The sequence below is a fragment of the Rhincodon typus genome, chromosome 7 (genome assembly GCF_021869965.1).
Source record: "Rhincodon typus isolate 14 chromosome 7, sRhiTyp1.1, whole genome shotgun sequence".
Taxonomy (NCBI): Eukaryota; Metazoa; Chordata; class Chondrichthyes; order Orectolobiformes; family Rhincodontidae; genus Rhincodon; species Rhincodon typus.
In genome coordinates, this window is record NC_063338.1 from 49,058,645 (window position 1) to 49,078,913 (window position 20,269).

Here is a 20,269-nt window from a genome sequence, read left to right on the forward strand (position 1 = left end):
ATAGATAAATGGGAACAAGACGTGTAATGTATTTGGATTTCCTGAAGTCCTTATGGTAAGAATTTAACATGTGGTCCCTTGTTTTGAGGTAGCCTAGGATAAAAATAATTAAGATGTTAGGAGTAATGTATTTTGAATAGACAGAGACTTGGCTAACTAAAAGAAGTCAAAGTTTAAAATAAAGGGGGCAATTTTGGGATGGCAGCCTCTAATTAGTGCAGTGCCATAGGGCTCAATGCTGAGATCACTGGTATTTGCAATATATCAATGACTTGGATGAGGGAAGTGAATGTACTGTTGTAACGTTTGCAGATGACACAAATAGTAGGAAGCCAGGCGGTGATGACACGAGGCATCCACAGAACAGATGCAGGCAGGCTAAGTAAGTGGACAAAATCTTAGCAGGTGGAATATAATGGGAAAATGAGGGGTAATGCACTCTAAGAAGAAGAATAGAGAAGCTAAACGTGATTTAAACAGGGGAGGCAGTGCGGAAGGCTGCAGTGCAGGGGGCATTTGGAATCCTATGGCATGCATCACAAAAAGCTAGCATACAAGTTTAGCAAATAATAGGAAATTGGATTGTTGGCCTGTATTTCGAAGGGAATGAAATATAAAAATGGGAGCTTTTGGTAACTTGTACAAGGCATTATTAAGGAAGCAACAGCTAAACATTTGGAAAACCGTAATCTAATCAAGCAGAGTCAGCATAGCTTCATGAAAGGGAAATTGTGTCTGACTAATTTATTAGAGATTTTTAAACAATTTTCATTGAGCGTGGATAGAGTGAATAGATGTGTTGTATTTGGACTTTTAGAAGGCACTTGAGAAGGTACCTCAAAAAAGTCATACAAGAGCCCACAGTGTTGGAGGAAGTATATTGGCCAGAATATAGAATTGGCTAACGGGTAGGAAACAGCGATGGGAATAAGGGGTTCTTTTTCAGGTTGGTGACCAGTCAGGTTCCACAGGGATCAGTGCTGGGAGTGAACTGGTTATAATACATATTAATGATTTGGAGGAAGGAAGTGAATTTACTGTAGGCAAATTTGCAGATGACACACACCGGTGGTAAAACAAGTTGCAAGAGGGATATTAACAGTTTAAAGTGAGGGATTGATAAATTAAGTAGGCAAAAAGTCAAATGGAGTATAATCTGGGAAAATATGAAGTTGCCCATTTTGGAAGGGAGAACAAAAAAAGTGTTATTTTACATGCTGAAAGCTGCAACACAAAGGGACTTGGGTGTACTTGTGTGCGAAGTGCAGACAGTGAGTAGGTGCAGCAGGTAATCAGGAAGGCTAATGGAATGTTGGTCCTTATTTCAAGGAAGTTGGAGTATAAGAAAAGGGAAGTTTTACTGCAACTACAAGGTGCTGGTGAGACCACATCTGGAATACTGTGAGCAGTTCTGGTCCCCTTATTTGAAGAAAGATATCATTTCATTGGAGGCAGTTCAGAAAGGTTCACTAGGATGATCCCTGCTATGGAAAGATATCTTATGAGCAAAGATCAAACAGGTTGAGACTCTACTCACAGGAGTTTAGAAGAATGAGAAGTGATCTAATTGAAACATATAGGATTCTAGGACAAATTGTGCCAGCTTGATTAGCAACCCATTCACCACCTTCAAATGTTCACTTCTACCATTGGTGTTCCATTAGTGCAGTGAATAACATCTACAAGGTGCACTGCAGTAACTTGTCAAGGCTTCTTTGACAGTACCTCCCAAACATGATCTCTACAAGGACAAACACATGAGGAACATACAAACATCATTACATGTGGCTAACACATTACCTGATTTTGAAATAGTTCACATTTCTTTCATCATAATTGGATCAAAATCCTAGAGATCCCTCCCTAACAGCATTTTGGAAATACCTTCACCATACTACAATGGTTAAAGATGACTACTCACCACCACCTTCTTGAGGGCAACAAGGAATGGGTGATAGAAGCTGGCTTTGCCCTTGTGGCCACATCCTAAGAATTTTTATTAAAACTGTTTTGGGTATTCAACATAAAACTTGCTGCTCTTAAAGCATGTTGTTTCACTTTTGTGTTTAATTAATTCACAAAAGATTCATTGTGCTGAAGCCATTTGTCTGTGAATACAAGGTAAGGCTCTTGAGCTGGAAATAAAATCAGCAATGTTGAAATTACTCAGCATGTCTGGCAGTATCTGTAGAAAGTGAGAACTATTCTGATGAAAGATCATTTATTTGAAACAGTGGACTGAACCTTTCCTGAACAGCAGCAATTGCTGAGAAGCTCACTACTTTTGAAGGATGCAACTAAACCATCACTTCCAAAGTGCCCACTTGTGCTCAAATGCACAAATCACAGTTCATGTACAAGAGCTTGCAAGTGTCCAAGTTGGTGGTCTCGGCTTGTCCTGTAATTGAGGAATGTGGGCTGATAGTGTAACTTTCAGATTTTATTTTTTACTTTAAAGGGCTGATTCAGCAGGTACAGGAATTAATCCACCATTGCAAAGACTCCAGTAGGGTGAATTTTGAGATTGACTTTGACTTTGAAAATCTTGCATGAGTGACTTATGGAAAAAGCTGTATAGAATGCAATTTTCCCCAAGATGCGTTTTAAAATAAAAATCTGGAAAATGGCTAGACTGATTGAAAGCAGATGTGGATCTTAATGCAGTCACGTTGGAGTGCTGTAACACCTCGAAGCTCCCTCTTCACTCATTATGAGCAGAATACAAATGTTTGTGAGTTGTTGCTTTGACACAAGGTTTTTGTTTATTTGTAATAGACTAGTTTCATTTGTAATTTTATTATTCTTAAATGAGTGGCATATCATGTGCTCAATACAACAGTGGCAAACAATAGAATAGTGTTAAATCAATCTGATATTATTTCAATCAATGAAATAAGACTATTCTGGCAGAAAGATTTGAACAGGGCTACAAGTGGCATTAAACAGTCTACTTGCTTATTGACTTGAAGCAACAAAATATTCTTAAAGTTGAAAAACTGAAAGTTAGAATAGAATTAGAACTTGCTTTATTTTTGCTAATTTATAAGTGATGTTGTCCATATACTGTTTAACTTTCAATTTTGCTGTTATACTTTTCCAAAAGAAAATTAGATTGTTCAAGTCAGTGGAAGATCTTCAACAATAATGGCTATGACTGTCTTTACCAAATATTTATAACATTAAAAATATCTCATAGTACTTGAATGGTGGTGCAGTGCAGTGCAGGGGCCAAAACAGGGAATGATGCCGTTTTGTAGCAGGGAAAACAAGTTCCTTCTGCAGACAAGATGTGGTTTCTTCTAGGCAGTCAGTAGCTAATGTTGCAGCTTCATTGCATAGCAGACATATGGGCTCTTACTTTCTGTCAGTGCTGTCAGATTATATTTGAGAATTTCCAGCTTTTTTTTTTATTCTAGATTTCCAACATGTACAATATTCTGCTTTGGGCTTAAGTATTATTGCTATTTGAATTTGAATATTTGAATATTCAAAGCAATTTTTCAAAGTGCTCAGCAAAAGTATATTCCAATGAAAAGGAAGGACTGTAAGAAAAGGGGTAATCCGCCATGGGTGTCTAAAGAAATAAGGGAGGCTATCAAATTGAAAGAAAAGGCATACAAAGTGGCCAAAAACAGCATGAAACTAGAAGATTGGGAAAACTTTAAAGGTCAACAGAAAGCCACAAAAAGAGCTATAAAGAAAAGTAAGATAGAACATGAGAAAAAACTAGCACAGAATATAAAGACAGATAGCAAAAGTTTCTATAAATATATAAAACGAAAAAGAGTGGCTAAAGTAAACGTTGGCCCTTTAGAGCATGAGAAGGGGAATTTAGTTATGGGATATGATGAAATGGCCGAGGCCTTGAACAGGTGTTTTGTATCGGCCTTCACAGTGGAGAACACTAATAACATGCCAGTAATTGACAAAGAGACGAAGGTAGGTGAGGACCTGGAAACAATCATTATTACGGAAGAGGTAGTGTTGGGCAAGCTAATGGAGCTAAGGATTGATAAGTCTCCTGGCCCTGATGGAATGCATCCTAGGGTACTAAAAGAGATGGCGGGAGAAATAGCAGGTGCGCTGGCGGTAATTTTCCAAAATTCGCTGGACTCTGGGGCAGTCCCAGCAGATTGGAAAACAGCAAATGTGACACCACTGTTTAAAAAGGGAAGTAGACAAAAGATGGGGAATTATAGACCGGTTAGCTTAACCTCTGTAGTGGGGAAGATGCTTGAGTCTATTATCAAGGAAGAAATAGCAAGGCATCTTGATAGAAATTGTCATGTTGGACAGACGCAGCATGGGTTCATGAAGGGCAGGTCATGCTTGACAAATCTTTTGGAATTCTATGAAGACATTACGAGCAAGGTGGACAATGGGGACCCAGTGGATGTGGTGTACCTAGATTTCCAAAAGGCCTTCGACAAGGTGCTGCACAAGAGGTTACTACATAAGATAAGGATGCATGGCGTTAAGGGTAAAGTATTAGCATGGATAGAGGATTGGTTGACTAACAGGAAGCAAAGAGTGGGGATAAATGAGTGCTATTCTAGCTGGCAGTCAGTGACTAGTGGTGTGCCTCAGGGATTGGTGTTGGGACCGCAATTATTTACAACTTATATAGATGATTTGGAGTTGGGGACCACGTGTAGGGTGTCAAAGTTTGCAGATGACACTAAGATGAGTGGCAGAGCAAAGTGTGCAGAGGACTGTGAAACTTTGCAGAGGAACATAGATACATTGAGTGAGTGGGCAAAGGTCTGGCAGATGGAATACAATGTAAATAAATGTGAAGTCATACATTTTGGTAGGAGTAATAGTAAAAAGGGTTATTACTTGAATGGTAAAAAGTTGCAGCATGCTGCTATGCAGAGGGACCTGGGTGTCCTTGTGCATGAATCACAGAAGGTAGGTCTGCAGGTACAACAAGTAATTAGGAAGGCAAATGGAATTTTGTCCTTCTTTGCTAAAGGGATTGAAATTCAAAGCAGAGAGGTTATGTTGCAGCTGTACAAAGTGCTGGTGAGGCCATACCTGGAGTACTGTGTGCAGTTTTGGTCTCCTTACTTGAGAAAGGATGTATTGGCACTGGAGGGGGTGCAAAGGAGGTTCACTAGGTTGATTCTGGAATTGAGGGGTTGGCTTATGAGGAGAGACTGAGTAGATTGGGATTATATTCATTGGAATTCAGAAGATTGAGGGGCGATCTTATAGAAACATATAAAATTATGAAGGGAATAGATAAAATAGAAGTAGAAAGGATGTTTCCACTGGCAGGTGAAGCTCGGACAAGAGGGCATAGCCTCAAGATTAGAGGGAGCAGATTTAGGACTGAATTGAGAAGGAATTTCTTCACCCAGAGGGTTGTTAATCTATGGAATTCCTTGCCCAGTGAAGTAGTTGACGCTACTTCAGTAAACGTTTTTAAAGAAAAGGTAGATTTTTTTTTGAACAATAAAGGAATTAAGGGTTACGGTGAGAATGCGGGTAAGTGGATCTGAGTCCACAAAGATCAGCCATGATCTTATTGAATGGCGGAGCAGGCTCGAAGGGCCAAACGGCCTACTCCTGCTCCTAGTTCTTATGTTCTATTTCTTTTTCCTGTTGATTTTGCTTTAAGATGTTAGCTTTTATTTGGCGTGCTTTTGAAACATTTGCTGCAGATCTGATTTTAGTTCTAAACTGAAGTTTGTTATTCCTTTTTCTACTTTTGTAGACGATTAAGGATATTAAACCAGCAACTTCGAGAGCGAGAAAGAGCTGAAAAAGACTCCAGACCTGTAGAAAATAACTTTGAAGGTATGTAGCTTATTTACTTATTTTTAAAAATTATGTTACAGCCTAAAGCTCACTTCTGAATCCATGCAATTATATAATCTAAAAGGAACCAAGTTTATTTCTTTAAAAAAACTTGCCTAGGAAATCACAGGTTAGTGCATTTTCTTTCTTGTGCTGAGTTCCTTTAGAAGTAAACTTAAAATAACAATAATGCAAACATATTTGCCTGTAAATTATGCTGATTACCACAATAGTTGAAATTTTCGATTCTCAGCAAAATCTCTAACTTCATATCGGTTGATCATTTGGATATGTAAAAATGCAGCTTTGTGAGCAGTGAGGCTGAATGCTTTGCTCTGAGGATTTTGTAAGTGAGAGAATTCAGTGCAGGGAGGGAGGAGGTGCCATTCTGCCTTTTCACAAAAAAGAAATGGCCCAAGAGGAGGGAGCTGGAGATGGCGAGACCCAATACTGAAGCCTGGAGGAATTAATTTAGGTGAGTAGGTAGGTGATTGAATTTAAGTTGGTTTTTCTCCCTCTAAACTAGGACAGTAGTTTGAACTATCCATGAAAGTGCAGCTGTTCTAGTCTTCTGCACACAGCAATCAGTGATCACAGGATTGACTTCCAGTTCTGGAAGTCACTGCTGCACATGAACCAACTGGTAAGAAAGTTAGAGGGGACGCTGTTGGTGAGACCATACCTGGAGTATTGTTCACAGCTTTGGTCTCCATCCCTAAGAAATGATATATTATCCATATAGGGAGTGTAGCAAAGGTTCACCAGACTAATTCCTGGGATGGACAGTCTGTCCTATGAGAAGAGATTAAGGAAACTGAATCTGTGTTCTCTATAGTTTTAAAAGAATGAGAAGTGATGTCATGGAAACATGCTGAATTCTTAAACAGCCAGACAGGGTAAATATACAAAGGATATGTCCCCTGGCTAGGACATGTGGAACCAGGGTACTCAGTTTTTCAATAAAGGGCAGACCATTTAGAAAAGAGAGAAGAAGGAATATCTTCACTTGGAGTGTAGTGCATCTTTGGAATTCTGTATCTCCAGAAGGCTGTCGAAGCTCAGTCATTGAGTTTATTCAAGAGGAAATTGATTCCTCAGTACTAATTAATGGATATGGGGATAGTACAGGAAAATGGTTTTAAGGTAGGTAATAACCATGATCTAGAATGATGAAGCGAGCCATAGTAGCCAAATAGTCCCCTCCTGTTAGGTTGTTGTATTTATTCTCAGAAGTGGGTGAATAGGGGAATTCCCAGAGGGTGGTGTGTACATGGAATGAACTGGCAGAGGTTGTTTGATGTGGGTACATTTGCAACTTTTAAAAGACACTTGGACAGGCACATAAATAGGAAAAATTTATAGGGATATGGGCCAAATGCAGGCAAATGGGTTTAGTTCAGTTTAGGATACCTGGTTGGCGTGGACAAGTTCAACGGAAGAGTCTGTTACTGTTCTGTGGACTCTATGACTGTATAAACACATGTTGATGTTTCTGATTTATTATTTATATGATATGAAAAGATGATGTATAAGTAAATATGTCAAGTTAATGCTGTTGTAGAAATGTGGCTAATTTGGGATTTGATATGAAGGGTTGCTGGATGTGCTTTCTTTCCATAAAGACTGAATTGTTGAAGAAAGATGTTCAAAAGTGAGGATACAGTGCAATATAAAACAAAATACCTGCATTTTGCTGTTCATTTAAATTGAATTTGATGCATATTTCATTTTGAGATTTTTACATATACCAAAGTTGTTTTGGGCATGAAAATGCTCTTTTACATTCATTGGGAAAAGAAATTGGGTGGACTGTGAAACGACTTAGTTTTATGTTGCTTATTTTGTTGTAATTTTTAAGACAAATTTCACAACTTTTGTCTTTGATTCTTTTTTTCTCTGTCGTGCACTCATTCTCACTCTGTCCCATTTTGCAGTGATTTCCTTGCAGTCCATGAATACAACATTGCAGGCCCAGCTGGCAGAGTCTGTGAAGGGGCTGGAGTCTTTGCAAAAGGAAAATGAAGAACTGCTGACTGTAATCGATAAACAGAGAGAGGAGAATAAACAGCTTCTCAAATTAGTGCAGGGGAAAGAACAGGATCTGTTTGAGAAGAGCCAACAATGTGAGATGGACACAACTCGAGTCAAAATTGGTAGGTCAGAATTTTTTTTAACTTTGATCAATGAATGTTACTAGGTTGAAGCATAAATTCTGACTGATTTACTGCTACTCCTACAGAAGTAGGTGAAGCCTTGACAAAAATGCGAAACATTCAGCTGAAGTTGGAAGCTTCCGAGAAGGAGAATCAAATTTTGGAAATAACACTTCATCAACGTGATGCAGAAGTGAACAGATTACGAGAACTAACCAGGTAATTTTTTTTTCTTGTGAAGTATTCAGCTCATTTTTTTTAACATCAATATTTAAAAAGTATTATAGTTTATAAGCACAAATGGGAATAGAAATTTGTTGCACCTTTTATTCTGTGGTGCTTGGGAAGTACGTTGGTACATTAATGTGTCTATGCATAGAACAATAAGAAGCAGTTTAATCTTCAACTCAGTGCTGGGACACAGTCTTTCTAGGGATTGAAGGGAGGCCAGCTCCTTGCTGCTAGTAGATTGAGAATGTTGGCCTTGCCTGTCCGAATGTGTAACTTCTGTGGTTTGCATTTTTGCCATGAAAGCTGTTTTTGGGTGATTTGTTTATGTTGCAATTTGTCCTATAAATGCTTCAGCCTCTGGTTTGTGACAGGACTTACCATAGTTGGGGATGAATATTTTGGCAGCTGCCAGTGAGAGATATGTGAGTGGATATTGAGGAGGATAGAAGTGCTTTAGTAATGTGTTGAAAGTCAACATGCAGAAATGCAACATTCACATCTGCTCCTGGGTAACTATCAGATTGGATTGAACTAAATAAAGGTAGAGTCTGTGAGAAGGATTCCAACATTTTGAAATCCAGTGACAATAATGGAGATGAAAAGTGACAGCAGTGAAAAGAATAAGCCATGCCTCAAACTAATTATACATGACCAGACGTCTCACATAAAAACAAATGCCCAATGTGTGTCATTAAAGTTTGTAGATTCCAAATTGGTTTAATCAGCCATCCTCTGACCTATTGAAGATAATTGTCCTTGCCTGAGAGATAGCATGCTTGGTTTAATGGAATTTCAAGGTTTGTTGTGGACTTTTGTCTCCAACCTACCATTTATCATGTTTGTTAAAGTAATTGCTAAAGTTACTTAATTATCATTCCTGGTTTATGATGTTCTAGTAATTTCCTGATAGGTGATGATCAGAGGTCTAAAGCAGAACAGAATCCATTCTTCCGGCTCGTAAGCATCCCACTATTTTTCTGTTATCCTTAGAAAATGTGTTACTCCAAGACTAGTTATGGACAATACAGTTCAATTTGATTATTAACTCTAACTTTCTAACATGTTTAATTGTGCGTAGGATCATATGGCTTCAGGGAGTGCTGTGGAGTGAAGGATTGTAATCCAGCCTTTGTGGCCGAGTTGGCCTTGTCTGGTAATCCTTTCTCTCGTGATCAGCATCTGAATCTATTTGAAGTGTTTCTGGAAATTCTATGCTGTGCCAGATGAATGAGAGTGTTAACAAGCCCAAACAGATCCTCTTTGGTATAATTTTCCCTCCAAGATGAAGGTAGTGACAAAAGGTTGTTTATGTACCATCAATCTTTTGTAAAATTCTAATAGACGTTGATCACAGTCTTTGCCTTTTTTTTAAATTTGGCTTTTCCACCACAATTAATGAAGTTGGGCAATTGGAATTGACCCTCCTAATATTTCTAGGCAATGTAAAATATTGTGTTGCTCCCCTAACCCGCCAGTCGAGATGAACAGCAGTGTCTTTTAGTTGTACAACATTGTATGTTATAAAACATTGAAGTGCTTCAAGATGAAAATTAGTTTTAAACAGCGATGAAACGATGACTAAGTGGTCACATTATTTGATCTAGCAAGGTTAGAGAAGTTTTGGGAGGATCTTATGAGTGTGGGAAATAGGCAGTTGAAGACTCTTACCAACATTGCGGCAGGAAAAAGAAAGATTGAAATTTAATTGGAGCTGCCTGTGGTCTTCAATTGAACACATTTTCAAATTTATACAGACTTTTGACCAGTGTTAGCACCCAGTAAAGTAGCGTCACCATTTTAAAATTCTGATTCTAGTTTTCAAAGCTTGGCATATCTTCACCTCTTCCAAGCTCTGCAATCGCCTCTAGCCCTTCCAAGGTCTTTGTGCTCCTCTATTTCCACCTTCTTGAACATCCCCCATTTTGATCACTAGTGCCAGTTAGCCTCCAGCTGCCTGAGCTCTTGACTTTACTCCCTAAATCTCTCCACCTTACTTTCTTCCTTTTTCAAAATGCTGTAATTACTTGACCTAATGGGCTAGATTTTCGCGGTTACATCCAAGTTGACAGGGCTCCAATCCTAGTGCTAGTAAGAACTGCCGATGCTGGAATCAGAGATAACACAGTGTGGAGCTAGAGGAACAGAGCAGGTCAGGCAGCATCAAAGGAGCAGGAAAGCTGACATTTTGGGTCGCGACCCTTCTTCAGAAATGTTCCACACTGTTATCTCCAATCCTAGTGCTCCCAGTTTTCACAAGCAAGGGAGAAGTGAATGGGCTGTGAGTCTATGCTCTGTATTTTCGATCTGGCTGTGACATTTTTAGCAACTCCTAGCTCTCTCACCCCGATTTTTTTCATGGAGACTGCCCTCTCAATCCATAGCACCTTTTAAAGAGAAGTTGTGAAGCAAAGCATTGAATGCAGGAATCTTCTTACCTATGTCACCCACCAATCCTCAACAGCCCTTCGTACTCCCCATGACATCTTGAAGCACTTGCTCAGCCATTCAACAAATTTCTCTTATCTTTCACACAATGAGTGTTGCTGGCAAAGGCAATGTTTGTTGCCTTTCCCTAATTGACCTTGCACTGAGTGGCCATTTCAGAGGGCAGTTATAAGGACTGATTTATATTTTTAAAATCTTATAATGTGAAGAAGCCATTTTAAAAACACAATTTGAAACGGTGGCTCAGTTTTAAAAGCAAGTAATCTGATACCTATGGCAGGCATTGTAAACAACTGTTTGAACAAACAGTAATTAGAATTTCAGATTGCAGGCATTGTGAAGCTGAGGGTGTGTCCTGATGCAATTTTTGTTGGCAACGAGTGGGAGATAAATTTTCTCCCACCCCAGAAACTACCTATTCTCTGCTCAAAAACTTAGTTTAAACCTGAAGTAAACTCGTTTCCTTTTGTGACTTCTGATTTGATTAAATAAGTTCCATATTCCAAGTGCATCTGTACTACTTACAAACCTGGCCAACAAGGAATCTAGCTAGCCGAAGAAGAATCATCACAACATTAGAACTAGGAAGCAAAGACCACTGCATTCACTTTCCAGTGTTTCTATATTCTGTATTTGTGTGTCCATGTAAAGAGGTGTTTATAAGCCTATTTGGGTTTTAATTAGAGATCGTAGGAACTGCAGACGCTGGAGAATCTGAGATAACAAGGTGCAGAGCTAGATGAACACAGCAGGCCAAGCAGGTGTAGAGCTAGATGAACACAGCAGGTCAAGCAGCATCAGAGGAGCAGGAAAGCTGACATAGACCGGAAACGTCAGCTTTCCTGCTCCTCTGCTGCATGGCCTGCTGTGTTCACCCGGCTCTACACCTTGTTATCTTGGGTTTTAATTAGTTGTGTTAAGTGGTAACGGTTTATATCTGTGTACTTGAAATTTTCTGGAAATATAGTTGGGTTTGATTTACAGCACGCTATCCCAATGAGTCGTAACACAGTTAAAAGTCACCAGTATTTACTATGTGTCTGGAGTCACATGTAGGCCAGACTGCATAAGGATGGTTGATTATATAAACTTCACCTCTAGGTACTAGCAAGATGGCACAGGGTAAGTCGCTCTGTTTGGAACTCCACTCTTCACCAGTTCCCTTTCCTTTCTTTTTCTCCTCTTCTCTCTCCTCTCTGCAGTAATTCTACTCCACCCCCTGTAACGTGATGTTCTATGGCGATTTTCTATAGTGCAAGGTCACACAAGAACACAACTATCGCGTTATAGGCGAGACACCTGTATGAAGAGAGGCTGGGTCAGTTAGGATTATCTCTGCTAGTATTTAAAACAATGGGGAGGAGGAAAATCTGCTAGAAACTTGTAAAATTCTAACAGGACTAGATCGGGTAAATGCAAGAAGGATCTTCCTGATGGTCAGGAATCCATGGCCAGGAGTTATAGTCTAAGGATATGGGGTAGGCCATTTAGAATTGATGTGAAATTTCTTCACCTAGAGAGGGTTGACCCTGTGGAATACTCTGTCACAGGAAGTGATTGAGGTCAAAACGTTGAATATTTTCCATAACGAGTTGGATATAGTCCTTGGGGCTAAAGAGAATGAAAGGGTATGTGAAGAAAGTGGGAACAAGATACTGAGTAGAATGGTCAGCTGTGATCATATTGAATGGCAGATCATGCTCAAAGGGCTGAACAGCCTACTTGTTGTTCCATTTTCAGTGTTTCTATGTTGTTTTCCCTGACCTTGATATTTCTTGTAAGTTGTCCTGATGAGTTCAAGACAAATACCTTTGATTAAAATGTATTTTTTCCAATAGTTCTTGGTTTATTTCGTATGCCTGGCAAAAAGCATTTCAAAATTTCAAATCTCCTCCAGAAAGCAGTAATTTTTCCTCAATTGTCTCTTGTTTCTTATTCCACAATAGTCTTGTCATCCTGGATTTCTAATTGCCAGTTTTCCTGTTATATTTTATTGTAATCTCTGTACTCTTTCAAAAAATAATACACTTCCATATAGAGGAGTGATGTAGTTGGTTTAAATCCCAACTTTTAGTTCTAATTTGCTTAAACAGACCTTTTTTTTTGTTTTGATATTATGGTTGGAAAAGATAATTATTTGAGGGAAGCAGGGTTGCAACTCCTTTATAGAATAACTTTGACCACTAGGTGGCCCTCATTGACATATGATTAGATGAGAAATGCATTCAGATAGTATAATTTTTGAAAAGGAGTATTACAGTTATATTATTTGCTAATTTAATAATTACAGTTATATCTTAAATGCAGGATACAAGAAAGTATTAACATGCATTTACACCGAACGTTGACCAAACAACAGTCTAAATGTATTACGCTGTGGATTCATTAGTTCCATATTGCTGGGAGAGCTATGCATAGTGCAAGGGTTTTGTGACTACTCTTGAGCAAGGAGGCCCGGTTTCAAAGTCCCAGCTTTTCTAGAAATGTGTAATAATGTCTCTGAACAGGTTGACATAGGAGATATCTAGATCAGTAATCCAGATCTGCAGAGTAAGTTCCTTCCCCAACTAGGTTTAACTTTCTTGAGAAAATCAGGAGGGTTATTTTTTTTTTCAAAACCAAGTGCAAGATATTTCAAGACATCATATTTTCTTGAATAATGATCATTTTTCTTATTTCTGTAGATTGAGAATAACTGACAGATTATTTTAAAAGCTTCTAAAAAACATTTTCTTTCAAAGTTATTCCCTGTTCTATCATCTGAGCCCTGGACACCCTTGCAGGGATTTACAGACATCTTCAAATGCATCCTCATTGAATGTCCAAAGTGTTCTGTTCACTGACTCCATTTTGGCTTAATTTAAAATTCCTTAGATATGAAACATAAGATTCTCCATCACTCACATGCCAATATTTATGTTTTGGCAATAAGCAACAAGTAACATTGCCAAATGTTAGGCAATGAATACTTCTAAAATGAGAGCACCTGATCATTTCTCCTTAGATTGTGGCTGATCTGATGATCCTGAACTTCCACTTTCCTGTCTTTTCCCTCTAACCCTTTTTGTTTCCCTTGCTGATTAAAAATTTGTCTATTCAGCCTTGACCTTACCTAATTAACCAGCTGTGACAGCCCTCTGGGGTATTCAGTTCCCTCCTCTGAAGAAATTCCTCCTCATCTCTGTCTTAAATTTGTGACCCTTTTTTCCTAAACTTATGCCTCTTGGTCCTTAATTCTCCCACAAGGAGAAGCAACCTTTGTGCATGCACACTGTCAAGATTTTTGGAACGTTTTCAAATAAGGTCACCTTGTTCTTCTAAGTTCCAAGGAGTACAGGTCCAACCAACTCAACCTCTCCTCAAAACACTGTCCCTACATACCTAGTATTAGCCTAGTAAACCTTCTCTGGACTTCCTCCAATGCTCCTTAGGTAAGGAGCCCAGAACTGTTCAGTAATTCAGCTATGGTCTGACTAGTGCCTTATATTTTAGCAAAACCTCCCTACTTTTGTACTGCATTCCCTTCGAAATAAAAGTGAGCATTCCATTTGCCTTCCCTATTACCCCACTGAAATAAGATTCTAATTTTTTGTGATTCATGCACAAGAACTCCAAATTCCCCTGTGCTGTAGTTTTCTACAGTCTTTCTCCGTTTAAATAATATTCAGCTCCCGTGTTCTTCCTGTTGATGTGTATAACTTGATAAGGGCAGCACGATGGCTCAATGGTTAGCACTGCTGCCTCACAACGCCAGGAACCCAGGTTCAATTCTGCCATTGGGCAAATGTCTGTGTGAAATTTGCACATTCTCTGTGTCTGCATGAGTTTCCTCTGGGTGCTCCACTTTCCTCCCATAGTCCAAAGATGTGCAGGTTCAGTGCACTGGCCGTGCTAAATTTCCTGTAGTGTTCAGGGATGTGTAGATTAGGTGGGTTATAGGGAATGGGGCTGGTTGGGACATCTGAGGATCTGTGTGGACTTGTTGGGCCAAAGGGCCTATTTCCATACTGTAGGGAATCTGTGATAATTCTATGATGATTTTCCAGCATTATATTCCATCTGCCATGTTTTTACCCACTCAACCTATTTATATCCTACTGCAGACTGTTTGTTTGTCTCATCTTCACCAGTTGCCTTGCCACCAATTCTTGTGTCATCCACAAACTTGGTGACAGTACATTGATAACTTGGATGAGGGAAAACTAATATATACTGTAAAAAATTGCAGTCCAAACACTGATCCCGATGGCACTCCAGGTTGTCATCCAACTGCACGCCCTCCCTCCCTCCCAACTCTTTGTCTCCTATTAGTTAGTCAATCCTGTATCTATGCTAATACTATCTCCAACACCATAGGCTTTTATCATAATAATGTGGGCTACCTTATCCAGTGACTTATGAAATATGAAAATCCAAATATATTGCTTCCCCTGCTTCCCCTTTATCTAACTTTCTTGTTACTTCCTCTAAGAATTCTGTTAAATTTTACAGGTATGACATGCCTATCATGAAGCCATGCTTCATGACTCAGCTGATCATGTGTATTTCTAAATGTTGTAATAGTCCCTCATATTTTCTTGTAAACATTAAGCGAGCAGACTAACCTGTTTCTTGCCCCCTTTTCTTTTTAAACAAAGTTGTTTAATTGACAGTTTTCTAACCTCTGGGAGATTTCCAGAATCTAAGGATTCCTGGAAGATTACTACCACTGCACCCGCTATCTCTGTAGCTGCTTGCTTTAATATCCAAGGGAGTTAGATATTGGTGTTGACTAAGAAAGGAGTTTGGCAGCAAAGACGGTTGAGGAACAATAGCAGGTGCTTTAGAAAACAGTTCATGGCCCACAGCAATGATATATTCCAGTGAGGAAGAAGAATCCTCAGAAGGAAATGCACCAACCATGGTTAGCCAAAGAAATTAAGGATGGCTTCAAATTGAAAGAAAAAGCGTACACTAACCATTGCCATGTTGTAAGCCAGAGAATTGTGAAAGTTATAAAAACAATCAAATGATGACCAAAAAAAGGAAAAAAAATAAATGTTGAAGGCAAACTTGCAATTAATATCAAGCTTGACAGCAAGAACTTGTTTAAATGCATAAAAAAGGAAGAGAAAACCAAAGTGAACATCGAGAATGAGGTTTGGGAAATAATAATGCAGAACCATAAAAGGCAGTGGAATTGAATAAATATTTTGCATCAGTCTTCAGCGTAGAAAACACCCATAACATTCCAAAAATTTCTAATTAATAAAAGGGCAAAAAGAGAAGAGGAAATATATTACTGCTATCACTGGAGAAAATGTACTAGAGAAGTTAATGGGGCTGAAGATCGATTAAATTCCTTGACCAGTGGGATGCATTATAGGATTTTAAAGGAAGTAGCTCCAGAGATGATGGATGACAACAAATGGATCCCTCCCTTTCCTCTCCCAAGTTCTTCCCCAGCTCCCACTCAAAGCTGCAGGGTACGGTATCCCTAATTGTAATGTTCCCTACCATAAGAGCATTCCTATTTCATCCCCTCACTTGAATGTGCTCCCCATACCAAGGTACTGTGTTCATCCTTCCCCACAGTCCCCACTCTTGTTCTCACAGCTTGCAGGAACCTCATAACTATTGGACAATTGCAAAGGTTAAGGCTTCTCAGTTTTAACCCTGTGTCCTCATATCTGCTTCATCTGCAGTCGCACCTTCTTGTTCCTAATCACAGACCAATTTTGAATTAACTATTTTGAGTGGTGTGACTGCCCTGTGGAGTAAAATGTCCAGGTAACTTGCCCCTTCCCTGATGTGTCGCAATGTCTGCAGTTCAGACTCCAGCTCCTCATTTCAGATCCAAAGTTCCTTGAGCTGCAAACACTTTAGAGTGGTGTCCAGTAGCTTCCACATGTTGCAGCAACAGCACATTACCTGTTATCTATTATCATTTTGATTTAACTTAATTATTTGAGATACACTTCACTATAAAGAGCAGGGAAATGATATTTTGTTTTTATCAGCTAAAAAGAAAATAATCAGTCTAATAATTTGACAGTTCTTTATCAGATAAGAAGAAAAACACAGGAAACCTAAACTGAAGACCTTACCTTTAAAGACTAGATGTATTCACCAAGATGCTGTAATTTGTGGTGTCACTCCACTGCTGATCTCAATGCAGGTTGACCTCTTGATCTACACCTTTTATCCTCTCCCACTCACCTCTTACTCTGTACAGATTGCTTCTTGCAATAAACCTTAGTTAAAGCACCTTTGTGAACATCTGCACCAAGTTTCCACTTTGAACCAAATTTCCAGTAGTGTAATCAATCATACACTTGTCCTTCATCTTACTCTGCTGTAGTCTTGTTCATAGTTTTGACTATCACATAGCCCACATGATACTGGATCACAAAGCCAAGAATAGCTAATAAGCCAGGAATTCATATTTACCTGATCTTAGGGTGGCATGGTTAGCACTGCTGCCTCATGGCACCAGGGTCCCAGGTCCGATTCCACCCTTTGGCGACTGTCTCTGTGGAGTTTGCATGTTCTCCCTGTGTCCACTGGGTGCTCTGGTTTCCTCCCACATTCCAAAGATGTGCAGTCTAGGTGGATTGGGCATGCTGAATTGCACAAAGTGTTCAGTTATATGTAGATTAGGTGTGTTAGCCGTGGGAAATGCAGGGTTACAGGGAAATGTCTGGGTGGGATGCTCTTCAGAGGGTCACTGTGGACTCGTTGGCCCCAAGGGCCTGTTTTCACACTGTAGGGATTCTAAGATTCTAATTTCTGTCTCTGATTCATTGTCAAGAACGTACAGAGGATTCCTCTTCCAAAACCACCTTGCTTCATTCAGTCCAAATACGCAAGGTGCTCACATTGAAATTGCGGACCTGGCAATCTTTTTGTGCCAACTGCTGTACTACTGGTGTGTTAGTTTTGTGTTTGGAGGGAAATGTCAAGTATTTTCATCAACTGATTATATTGCTTGGTTTGTTTTAACAGAAAACTGCAAGGTAGCATGGCAAGACTCCTTTCAGATCTTAGCACAGATTGCATGAAAACCAAACCCACGTCCAGACTGACTAGAAACCTCCTACATGAATATGAAAAACAACTACAGGATGTTCCAGGTTTGAGTTCTGTGACAGCTTATCTTAAAAATCTGGATAATAATGCTGAATACAACACTCCAACTTTATCATTTTGTAAAGTTCCTGAATCTGAATCTTTAGCCACGCGAGATCCCCCTTACTTAACATCTGCAAACACAGGAACGTGCCAAAGTAATGTTCTGTCAGCAAAGTCTTCACCCAGCATCTTTTCCAGGTTTGACGCACAGACTGAATGCCATATAACTAGAGGAAGTGAGAACTCTACTCTAGATGAAACCACATATCTTCCGCTAGTTGGCAATACCACCAAGCAAGAAAATAAATCAGTTGAAAGGAGGAAATGTATACCATTACATTTGAACAGCGGATCAAAGAAATTGCACTATGACAATGGAAGTTCATGTAATGGAGTGGTAGTAGTGCCATGTATCCTGGATGACTTACAAAAACCAGAAAAGCCTGTTCCTGAAGAAATACCTGTTACTCAAAATTTAAAAGAGAAGACTCTGGTAAATGATTGTGCATCAAGAATGGCAGAGACAGAAAATAAGCAGATTCAGTTAACGCATTTGGACATAAATAGTGTTAATTCTCCACACACTACTACAGATCTTCCAAAATCCAATTTAAATCCATGTACACTTCATTCAGATCAGAGAAACAGGACACTGTTGTATAAAGACAAGTTTTCAGCAGTAGACTCAAGCTTCTCTAGTACTGATTATAAATCTATAAAATCAGGCTGGAGTATTTCATCTATTTCTTCATTTAATTCTCGTGATGAACAAGACTTCAAGAATAGTCTGGCAGCCCTAGATGCTAACATTGCAAGACTGCAAAAGAGCTTGCAGGCGGATCTTGAGATAAATCGATGTCAAAATATTTAATGATAAACTTGACTTTTATCTGTAGATTGTGTATTCTTTGATTTTCAACATATGATATGATTTAATGGAATGTTATTTTTAATGCTGTGCACTGAATTTTACATTTAGGTAAGTTTTTTTTTTTTCTTGTTTTATAATCATGTCTTTTTTTTCCACTTATTAGATTTTAATTTCAGAAAATAGATTCTCATGCGTCTTTACTAGTTTATTTTCATTTTAGAACCAAATGAAACTTCATTTGGGTGAAATTCCTTCAATTTGTACTTGCATTTCACAAATCATAAAGATCAGGTCTCTTTCAGAGGAAATTACATCTTGTACAGATTTTGGTTTTGCCACCATCTGTGTACAGGCCTTAGTCACTTCTGTCAAAGATATAGAATACTTTACTTTCTAAGCCTTTTGAAGCACAACAGCTTATCAGTCCTCAAATTGATGTCCTGCAGATGTCAGGAAATAATCTAAAGCATCTGTGCATGGTCTGAATTTTCAATAAACTTCATCAGACTTGCCTTAATAAACATCAGACTTGCCTTACATGGGTGCTTCCAATGCAGTCCAGCATGGCACCATTTTAATTATCCTCTGGTTAACTTGGATATGTTATGATTGCTAATGCTTAAATTAAAATCCACCTGGAAATGTAACAGTTACTACTTTTGAGGGATTGACTGATGCTGTACATTAGACACTGGAGACACAATCTTCTCCTGAAGATGGTCAGTTAGTGGGATGGAAAATTAATTAGATATGTTATGGCATACCCAAACTCCACTACCTTCCCTCCTCAACCCAAGAATGAGTCCTAGCTGGGAAAGCTTAGGGTCAACCTTCCTGAACCCTGCTTCACTGATTTGCCAGTAGCTCTCATTGGGTGGATCTTCTGGTCCCATGGTCTTGCTAAGCAAGCAGTGGGAAGGCCATAACTTGGCCTTCCCCAAGAAGCATGATTCAGCAGGCCTGCCCTGGAAGAGGCAACACCAGCATCTTGGTTTTAAAAAAAAAGGGGGGGTCACCCATTTTAAAACAGATGGGAAAACATTTTTTTCTGAAAGACTTGAGAGTCTTTGGAATTCTCTTCTTTGAAAGGCACTGTATGCAGAATATTTAAATATTCTTAAGGCAGAGGTAGGTGGCTAGGCAGCCTTAATTCAGGTTTTAATGGAGATAAAGCCAAAGTTGATCCTAACCACTATTTTTGGAGCTAGTTTGTTGTATAGTCATGTATCATGACTCCCAGTGCTCCTCATCCACCAGCAGAAATTCTGTATAGAAGATTACAAACAATAAAAGCTAACTTAAAAACATCCAATCTGGTCATTTATGCTGACTACTGAAAGCAATCAAAACAATTTCCAGGTTACAACTATAGCCCTGAGGCATATCAACCAATCTTCCCCACCAACATTTATATTCTTTAATATTTGCTTAATTCGGGAGCTCATCCAGGTCTCTTTTAGAACCTTAATAGATGAGCTGAACAGTTTTCAAAAGTCATTGCCCTTTTGCAGGAGATGAAAGTAAAACCTCCTCATATGTACCCTTATTCCATGTTTGCATAACAATTCTCTTCATTCTCTTTCTTTATTTATCTTGCTCTACCTTCCTTGGTATATAGATTTCTATCTCTCTGGGTATCTCTATATCCTAATTATTT

General features: G+C 39.0%; 1 protein-coding gene across 3 annotated transcripts in view; it reads left to right on the forward strand.

Annotated features, from left to right (window-relative positions):
- ccdc14 (coiled-coil domain containing 14) overlaps nt 1-19,996 on the forward strand; it is a 43,048-nt gene extending 23,052 nt beyond the window's left edge. For 2 of the 3 annotated variants that reach the window (XM_048599572.1, XM_048599574.1), the window contains 4 exons: nt 5,720-5,802; nt 7,737-7,955; nt 8,042-8,174; nt 17,616-19,995. In XM_048599572.1, coding sequence (XP_048455529.1) covers nt 5,720-5,802; nt 7,737-7,955; nt 8,042-8,174; nt 17,616-18,612 — 1,432 coding nt within the window. In that variant the 3' untranslated portion in view covers nt 18,613-19,995. Of the gene's footprint in view, nt 1-5,719; nt 5,803-7,736; nt 7,956-8,041; nt 8,175-17,615 lie in introns of all 3 variants that reach the window. The other variant, XM_048599573.1, reaches the window with a different exon arrangement.
- The last annotated feature ends 273 nt before the right edge of the window (nt 19,997-20,269 follow it).